Source organism: Protopterus annectens, chromosome 11.part0 (genome assembly GCF_019279795.1).
Source record: "Protopterus annectens isolate FY-2018-M chromosome 11.part0, PAN1.0, whole genome shotgun sequence".
Taxonomy (NCBI): domain Eukaryota; kingdom Metazoa; phylum Chordata; order Ceratodontiformes; family Protopteridae; genus Protopterus; species Protopterus annectens.
The window spans coordinates 916,581,255-916,591,779 of NC_056745.1; the positions used below are offsets into that span (position 1 = coordinate 916,581,255).

The 10,525-nt window shown below is 37.5% G+C and overlaps 1 protein-coding gene across 1 annotated transcript in view; it reads left to right on the top strand.

Moving 5' to 3' along the window:
- Positions 1 to 2,113: 2,113 nt before the first annotated feature.
- DHTKD1 (dehydrogenase E1 and transketolase domain containing 1) overlaps positions 2,114 to 10,525 on the top strand; it is a 948,838-nt gene continuing 940,426 nt past the window's right edge. The window contains exon 1 of the mRNA XM_044088312.1: positions 2,114 to 2,399. Coding sequence (XP_043944247.1) covers positions 2,222 to 2,399 — 178 coding nt within the window. The 5' untranslated portion in view covers positions 2,114 to 2,221. The remainder of the gene's footprint in view (positions 2,400 to 10,525) is intronic.

The window sequence follows — 10,525 nt, forward strand, 5'->3', positions numbered from 1 at the left end:
TATGTTAAATGAGTTTAACATAGCGAGACAGTTTTAAAATAAGCAACGGACATCTCCGTTGCTTATTTTAAAACTGTCTCACTATGTTAAACTCATTTAACATAGCGAGACACTAAAAAAAGCAACGGAGATCTTGCTTTCTCCGTTGCTTTTTTTTAAACACTGCCTCGCTATGTTAAATGGGTTTAACATAGCGAGACAGCTTTAAAATAAGCAACGGAGATCTCCGTTGCTTATTTTAAACTGTCTCGCTATGTTAAACCCATTTAACATAGCGACAGATATATTAATGGAAAAAGTCCGGCGACGGACCTTTTCCATTAGTATAACTCGATTTACAACGGGCACGCTGGCCAATCAGCGTGCACGTTTTGGGGGGATCATGGTATAATAACATTTAACATACATACTGACCAATAAAATCTCTCCTCTCATTAATTATGCAAAAACTTTATAAAAGCAAAAAACATCAGATTCATATATGAACACATGAAGAATATATATAGACACATATCTATGAATATATATATATATAAATATGCATATATATCTAAAATGTATGTGTCTGTTGACATTTTTGTTGCAAATATCATACATCACAAACCATACTGACATGATTTTAGTTGTAAACATTATACATCGTTTATAATCTAGCCAGTCATTGTCAGCCAAACATTACATAACTCATTCAAATACTGCCTTCTTTTAAACCTCATTCTTCCCTTGTATGTACTGTTCCCACAAGTCCCTGAGGCTTAAGCTACTGTACATAGGGAGGAGAGAGGTTGTAATTCTACTTTCACTGAGCTGTAAGACTCGCTCGCCTACCCCAAAGTAAATTAAACTTTTTAGATTAACTTAAGCAACCCTTTATAACAAGGACATGGGCTTCTATGTTCTGAGGACATGACTTTTATAGTAAAATATGCGTGAAGGATAACAGATAAACAGATGAAGCAAGTTTATTAAAGAAAAATTCCTCCTTCACTTAGTTAGACTACATTGCAAGGTATCTTTTCTTCCTATGCATTTAAATAATTGAAGGAAATAACTGGAATGCCTTTCCTGGGGAGTAACCTGCCTGTGGGTGTGGCTCAAATAGGAGTGTTTCATGAGAATGGTGTGGGTGGGGCTTAATGGGTGCCGGAGCACTACTTCGCCTAGGGCGCCATTTCAACTAAGGCCGCCCCTGGCAATGCGTACAAACCTGTCTGAAAGTAGTTTCATATTCAGATTTTTTTTGCTCTGTCTGCACTGAAAAATAGTCACACGTACCTTTGCTCCTCAATTTTTCATTGTGGTGGGTACTCTTTTACCTGTAGAAAATAAAAAGTGCCTATCGTTTTGTTGTAATTATTGAAATGAAAGGCAGAACTGCACTGCCATTCCAAGAATCGACGTAGAAATTATTCTAAAAATAGATGCCCTAAAAGCAGTGTGTTGAAATACTCGGATTGGCTTATATATATAACCCCCCAAACGGCTACAATACAGAGTACAAAATCACAGCACAAAGGCTATCACGGTAATTGAGAGTTAGGCATGTATTTCTCACGATGCTATTCAATTGCTGCTCATAGAAGGCTCCAGTATTATTGTAGCCAATACAGGGACACACGTTTTATTACAGAAAACGAGCTAAACAAAGCACTTTATTTTCATGTTAAACGGAGAAGCATGCCGTGATAACCCTACGTTTTTAATGGACGTTTTTACTATGCAACACGCAAACCTATTATTTTATCTCGTTATATTTATCACAAGCATTGCTGTCCCCTTCCACATTACATCCAGTTAAAAGATGACAGAAGTTCATCACCGCTTTCAACGTAGAAACGTTATTTCAAATGTAAAAACATCTGCAGACACACACAAACTTTTTTTCTCGAATATACTTTAAATATCTTAACATCTACAAAACTAACTGGTGGCAAATAGGAGTCGTAATTACTGAAGTAATCCTATTTTTTTTTTTAAACGCAACGCTTGTTTACGACCCTAAGCAGCTACTTCTACAACAAAATTTGAACATCCCACTAGGTATAACAAGCCGCAGGTCAAATTACCACCAATCAGAGGAAGGGAGATAAATGTCAAGTGTGGCAGCGTAAGCCAATGAAAATTTGAATTGGTGGCATGGCCTCTTTTAGCACAATGTGCGGAGTTTCGTGCAGTAGCGCTTAAAATTTGTCTTGACTGAATTTACTCTTTTAAACTAAAAATGAACAGTAAAACAACTGTTTTGTGTTTGAATGCAATGGCAGCAGTGGCTCGGTCTAACAGCAGCTTAGGATACATTTTTAGACGCTGCTATCGATCAGAAAAAGGTGTTTATGGATATAAGCCTGGCACTTTAAACAAGTTGGAGAAAGTAGAAGCTATTTCTGCAACTCAGCAAGGTCAGATGGAGAGTATATCTTACCCCGAGCTTGTAGTTTGGCTCGTTATTAAATTGAGGTCATGCATATGTGATGGAATGAACTGTTTTCATTATCTGAGACCGTATAATTTAATTTCTATTTGCGCATTTGTAAAAGTTTGCGTGCATTGTCGGTGCATGGTGACGTTACAAGCATACAGGGATGTTATCATATCTTGAAATGTGCTTTTCGTCAACGTGTGATGTCATCCACTGTGGTAGATTTATTTTCTTACGTGCTTCTAAAGTACCCCTGATTTTGACTAAATATTTTGCTGTCATCCTCATAAAATTGATGATTATTTGTAATGTAAGTTATGAACTGTACTCAACAAATAGCGACAGCAGTTAAAGCTACTGACTTCTTTTGTAAGTTAGTTTGTATTTATTGGGAAAATCTGACAGAGATGCAGACCCCTTTTTATCGGTGGCCAGGGAAGAAAACTTTCAAAAAGTAACCATCAGTTTACAGAACAACAAATATACGCATACAATGCGTGATGGAACATAGTGTAATGTTCATAAAGGAGTATTGCGAAATAGTGGGTGGTAATGTAGTAGCAATTATAGAAGACGTGTCTCCATGTAATTTAATATATACTTAATGCAAATTGCAGTAGAAGAGTTCACATTTTTCAAGCATTCTGAAGAAGCATTGCACATTACATTAGAACATATCACATTCTAGAAACGAAGACAGTATTTTTTTATAGCTAAGGTTTGTAAAAGAGGATTACTGAGTGGAGGCTAAGGAAGGGAGATCAAGTTATGGGAACATTGCAGGAGGAATTTTCAGGTAATTAACAGAGAGTATAAGAATATCATATTATTAATATGATTGTATTTCTGTAAGCATGTGTTAACCTGTACTTTCTTTGTGCATGTGGATCTTTTCCCTCCAGGTCTTTGCTGAAAATGGCTTTTCTCCCCATTTGGACGTTCTTTGTAAACAAATGTCGATAAATAAACTTCTGAAATGTTTTGACATTTTTGTACATATTGGAAATTAATACATTAGGTTTGCTATGTATCCAAAACAGTACTTTACCATTGTACTGTTTTACTGTGACTTGTGTGTTATTTTAGCCTTGTCTGTTGTGTATGTCTGGTCAGTTTTGACCCTGCGTTGAGACCGAATTTGTTCAGAATTAACTCTACCGAGGTAAACAAATATAAATAAATAAACATGCAAAGTAAGTGACCATGTGATTACATAGTGAAAAGGAAATTTAGAGATCTAGGGAATGGTTTCAATTCAGGCTCAGTAGCAACAGGCAACCTATTTTCTTTAGTGTAGAAGGCTTTGTGTTCTAATCCCACACAGTGTTAGAATTATTTTTCCAGTACTGATATTGTAATTCAGTATAAGGGGGCACTGCACTCCTGCTTGCACCAAACTTCAAATGAGACATTAAACCGTGACCCCATCTGCCCAAGTTGGTAGTAAGCCCTGGTGGATGTAAAAGATCCTGTGGCACTTATAAAAAGAATAAGGCAAGTTCCCTGGTGCCCTGCCCTTATTTCCTCCAGTTAGTATGAATACCACCTAGGGTCTCCCAATAACCCAGTCACCAAAGTGTAAATATAAATATGTAAATATTGTCAGAGAGAGAATGGCTTTATCCAGCGAGTGTGGTACAGCGACAGATCTAGGTATTCTTGAAATATGATTTTAGTGAGGTCTTAAGAGGTTAATCAGTCAGATGGTGGTGGGTAGGGGGTTCCATATTTTAGCCTCATAGTTAGAGTAAAGGGAGGCACCATGGGAGTTAAGGAAGGGAGGTCAGGAATGTATTGGGGGAGCAACATTTTCTAGTAGGAAAATTGTTTAAGCACTGCACCTGTCTGGGATGTGTAAGATTATGTGCTGTTTTGACTTGAGATAATTTGAGTATTCAAGTCAGCTGAGTTGCTTTATGGTGGTGCAGTGGTGGGTTCTACTGTTCACAGTGGTAGGAGACATAACTATTTTATTATACACTGGTCAGAGTTTGTATACTGAGTTGTGCAGATTTGTGAAGATGGGACTAGCATGTGCCAGTGTGACAAGTAAGTAGGCTGTTGCTGTATATTTGTTATCACAATCTGTTAATCAGATTTTACACTGTCCAGCAGTCCAAATTGTTGGCTTGTTTTCTTGACTGCATGTTGGACACGAAGGTCAAATTTTGGATTTTCATCAGTGACTGCAGCTAGGAGTTTTGTGTGGGGAAACCGATTTAGTGGTAGTATCAGCAGAGAAAAGAAGAGTGAAGTTAGATTTTACATCAGCTTTGGAGTAAAAAGCATTAGTTTTTTTAAGGGTTTACTACAAGGTTGTTTAAGATTGGCTTCACTGGAGATAAAGGAGAGTTGGGTGATGTACAGCTCCTGGATTATTTGGGCTGTGCAGATAATGGTTGAATCATTAGCATATATAGGATAAGGGCTGAGTTAGTGGAGGCAAGAGAAGTGTTAATGAATGTATTGAAATGTATGGTGCCAAGTAGTGAGCCTTGAGGGACTTCCACTGGTATAGGAAGAAAGGGCGATATGGACTTTTTGACCATTTTACATTTTGGGTCCTTTTAGTGAGGTAAGTGACAAACAATCCTAGGGGTGACGAGAGACCCAGTGTTGAAAGTTGGCAGAGTAGTTTGGAATGCGACTGTTTTGAAAACTTTTGATAAGTCAAGGATACTGAAGATACAAAATTAATTTGTTATTTTTATGTTTGTGAATGATGTTAAGAAAAAAATAAAGAAAACAATGTGAGTGTTGTTGTTGGGGTGAATTCATTGTTTGGATCAGGAGAAGAGGTTGTGTAAATGACCACTGAAAATATGGGCTAATTCAACTCCTCTTATTCTGTCACATTTTAAAATGAGTAGTAGTTATAATATTTAAAAAGTGTCCCTGATATGAGACCCTTCTCACTGACTATTTTTGGTTTCTTCCCTGATTCTGGCAGGTTGATAGGCTGGTCCACAGACCATTTTCAGCCATGACCCAGACAAAGTCAGTAGTTATGACTTTTTTCCAATATGAATTACATTTATTAGCTATTACACTATACATCTCTAAATCCTAATACTGGCTCATTATATTTTGATTCTATTCATTATCCTCTCCTTTGCTATCCTAATAGGTGACCCCATTCACTGTCTTTATTTCAGTCAGTATCCTAAGCCTATGCAGTAGTAGTTAGTCTAGTCTATAGTCCAGTGCTGTACTAATCCAGTTTAAGCAACTTTTTTTTTGTTAGATGCCACAATGTTTATTCTTTTCAGTCAGTACCTCAGTCTAACAATCTGGCCACCAATGATGAAGCCACAGACTGTTAATTTTTTTTTTTATAACCAGAAACATTTTTATTAAATTATCACTTATGACATGATAATCATACATCATATAAATGAAAATAAATTGCATTAACACAATCCAGCTGTGAAAATTTTACATCACGAGTCCTAGTAACACAGTTCTAATTGCAAACATTATACAGTACTTATAATCTACCCAATCATTGTCAGTCACACATTACATAGCTCATTCAAGTCCTGCCTTCTTTTAAACCTAATTTTTCCCCTGTATGCATTGTTCCCACAGTTCCCATCTTTCCTATGTAATTTGCTCCTACCCCTTTCTAGATATCCCAGTTGTTTTATCTGCATTGCTATGTTTGCTATTTCTAGTACAGTTGGTTTATATTTTGATTTACATTTTCTAGTAATTGCTGTTTTAGCAGCCACCATAATTAGACTCAGCAAGGCCTTACTATGTCTAGGCAATTCCGATTCTGTATCCTAGCTCAAAAAAAATCATTCCCTAGTTTCATCAGTTTGTTCACCCAGCATCTCTGACAGCGTACAGTAGACTCTTGTTATCAGACCTCTCTTTAACTGGTCATTACATTTCTGCCATAGTCCTAGCAAAAGACAACAGAGAAAAACAACACTTCTGCTTCCTCTGGGCTAAATAATAACAGACATTTGAGTTTTCGATTTCATATTCATTAGAAAAATGCACACTTAACACAGATCCTGTTATTTTAGATGATTTATAACTTATAAATGCTGTTTTGTAGTTTTTTTCTGATTAACCAGCTATTCATTTATTAAGCCTAAGGTTCGTTCCCAGCAAGACTGGATAAGAGGGAGTCTACTGTAGTCTGCAAGAAAGCTTTAAAGTCAACCAACTCATCACACTCCCAGAAAATATGTTCTTATCTACCTCTTCCTTCCCCATCATATCTCCAACATTTACTGTCTACCTGAGAAAGAATATCCTGGAGTCATCCTGGGGTATAAAAATACCTATGTAAACATTTCCAAGCAAAATCCTAAATCTTCTAGATTTTGTTGCATATTTGGTAGACATACATATATCCCCCCATTGTTTGTTTTGTGAATTGCTTATCTGTTCACTCTTCCCAATCCTTTCTAACCTTTTCTGGTTGATTCTTATAATTATCATGTAATATTTTATATGCGGTACTAATTATTCCTTTTTAATGGCAGCTTCTCTTCTAGATTCTACTAAAAACTCTACAAGTGCTGGTCTTTCGTTTAGGACCCCTCTTTCTTTCTCTTTGCCTGTACTCTGATAGCAGTTCTTGATAAGGAAGACAGTCTGTAACCTGCAGTCCAATTAAATTCTTGGCATCTTTCCATTCTGTTACCTTTCCCTCTCTTATTTTCTCCCAATTCCTTGGTTCCTTTGCCAGTTTTTTCCAATAAATTCCAGCCCCCTCTTGCCTACAGACTGTTAATTCTATTCCCTTAGCCAGCCTGGTTGACCTCGATATCTTGAGACAGTATAGCAACTGCCTCATCTTTAGTGACAATTCAGTTTTGTAACCCAGCACGAGCCATCTGAAAAAGAGAGATGCATTTATGAACACAAACTGGAGACAAAGCTCTCAGATCTTGTCAGCAAACCTAAACTCAGGTCTCCTGGGGTACTCAAAAAAATTAGCCAAGTCGTCCGAGACAAACAATGGCTGCAATTAGCTTTGTACTCATATAAACCCACTGATTTCATAGGTACGTCGCCATCCATAATCGCTGACATCACTTCAGTACATACTGCTAAAAGGAATCCCCAAAGTAAAAAAGCAGTGCCCTTAAGGCAGACAGTCAGTAGTTATGATAGACAGTAATAACATTAATGTTCCACTTGTTGGTAATTGCATTGTCAGGCATGCAGACTCTTCACTTGTCATATTGGCAATGCACAGGATGACTGTCAATTATCTCATAGGTGCTAGGATTAGGAACATCACTGGGGTCCTTCAAGCCCTAAAGCATCCAAATAAGAGTATGACCATTTGTTACCTGTGTTCGAGTAAATAATCTCAGGTGATCCAACGTGAAAGAGATGCAAAGAGACTTGGTGATAATTTATTTTGTAGTATGTTCTTAACTCGTGTGGAGTAATATTTTGTTCTTGCCTAGAATATTACCTAAATGCAAATTAGGCATTCTTTGCTTCAACAGTCAGTACGTAAATGGTGTCATTTTAGGGGTTCCAGCTTTTGACAGTCTTGGAGAGCATGGGTAGGCTTCCTGCTGCACCAGAGAGAGGATGCTGCCAGTCCATCAATGGGTTTTGCATACTAGCAAAAACTTTTCTACCGCCTAGTGTCTTTTTTAAGACCGAGAGAAGTTATTGAACATTCCATCCTGGTAAATTCTGGTCTGCCAGCCCTCAGGGTGTCTTGTGTTCAACACAAGAAGCCTCAGAGGTAAAATGTCTGACTTGGAAACATTCCTTTACTTGGAGAACATACACATCTACTTTCTGCTGAAAACTGTTCCAATCTATGGAAAGCACTGCTGTGCTGAGGCTTACTGTTTGTGACTCTTTCAGGGCAGTAGCAGAGGCTGGGGCATACTTTTCCTACAGACTTGTGTGTGTTATCTCATATGATTTCAGTCTTGATTTAATATAGACTGAAATCACTGTCAGCAAAGCAGATTTTTTATTTTGTCAGTAATTATAGGTCCACCTCTTATTTCACCAGAGGAGCATGTCTGATAACTAAACATAATCCTCTCGGATGGAAATAAGACCAAACACCTTTTCATTAAGCTACTTTACCCAAATGTCAGCTGATTCATCTACACAGCTGATAGGTATTATGTCCAGGCGTTTCTTGACATCATTAACTCTAGATCTATGGACCAAATGCTTACCTCTGTACTACAGGCCCAAACCTCCCAGAACCTTTCTTAACTAGCTCCACTGCCCTCTGCTCGGACTCGTAAGTATTCCCTTCCCTAGTTATTCCATACCATTTAACCGTGCTTCTTCCCCAGTACCAGCTTCCCTATTCCCAGAAATGTTTCTCCATTTAGGGACTTCAGCAAAACAAACCTGTCACATTTTTTTAAACCTTACAAAAAACATTAGTGTTCTAGTCACTCCAGATCCCCAAACGTTGACACCCCATCCCCAATCAAGGGACTCTTAAAGTACACATAAAGAAACCTTTTCTCTTCCATATTAAGTAAAGCAATAAGTGCATCAAATGTCTGATCTGGTGGAATGATAGAATCAACAAATTGTGTAATAAATTATGTAAGCACAAAGCTATATATATATATATATATATATATATATATATATATATATAAATCTTGCCTCCTCCCAGGTTATAAAACAAGACATATCCACATTAGTAAAGAGTTTAGGAATATTATTGGAGATACCAAGGCTTCCTATGAGCACAAGGTAGCTACCAACAATAAGGAGAACCATAAGGATTTTTTTTTAGAGATGCACATAAACAATTTGCAGTAATACCCTGACATGTTCTGCACTTGTAAATAGTAATGCCCACATGAACGTGGAAGCAATAGGTAACATCTTAGCTAATAAATCCAACTCTAATTTTAGTACGCCTACTGTGTCTTCTGTCCCCTCATACCAGTCTAACTCTCCTGTCTTCACTACTGACTAAGTCTCAACAGTACTCTCCAAAAGAAAAAAAATAACACCTTCACAGGTTTAATTTACGTGGTTGCTTACTGATAGTATCGCTAGTCAAACTTCTTAATATCTTCAGCCAGTGTCCACAAAAGAATGGAGAATTTCATACCTGTTCCCTTCCATAAGGGTAACTACAGCCTTGGTAGTCTTACCAGCCTTATGTGTAAAGCCAAGAAACACATTGTAGCACTAAGCAGTTAGGACATACCAAATCTGCAGATAGTAGACCCTTCACAGCTCATCTTTGTCACTGGTGGATTGTGCCTTAATCTTGTTATTGTTTTTGTAGCGGTCACTAAAACGAGAGAAGGACTTCTGTTCACACTGCTCATCTGACTTAACCAAAAATATTTATTACCATTCCCCACTCTGATGTAATTTGTAAGCTAACTTAAGTCATTTTAGTTCAGTGACTTGCCAGTTGGCTATCAAACAGAACACATTTGATTGGAATGAGTGTTGCCCTTTCCAAAAAGAAAAATGCTGACATCAGCATCCCTCAGGGTTTTTCCTGGGCCCAGTCCTCTTTGGAATCTGTTTTGCTGAAGTACAAGCAAATGTTAATAACCGTTGCCTAAAATAATTAGCAGAAGACTGCAAGCTACGAATCATCCTAAACTCTTGCTCAGATTGATTAATACCCTATACTTTTCTGTTATTCACGTGATCACTAAATATAGTGCCCTGTTTGACATGTAAGCCCTAAATGTCTTTTCCCAACTAAAAAGACCCCAGTGTTTTATAACCAAACTAATCCAAGGTTTAAAGATTCCCTCTTACTTGAATAGACTAAAAACCCTGTTTCTATTTTCTGTGGCTTGTCGACTCCTGCTAGATGGTATATATGACTTGCATTCTGATCTATGTCTAACCCAGGTTTTTGCAACTTCCTTTTCCTCAAAATACACCTGAAGTTAATATCCAGTCCAAAGACCCAATTCTGCACCAAAATATTAGCAAGCTTTGGTTCAGGGATACATTTATCGCTCAGCATCTCCCTCACCTGTAGAATAAATTTTCCTACTTCTCATACAGTGTAAAACCCTAGCAGCATTCTAACCTTAATTAGAGGAATGGATGAGATCCCATAAAATCATATCGGAAGTCACTGGCTGTAAAGTCTAGCTGTGCCAA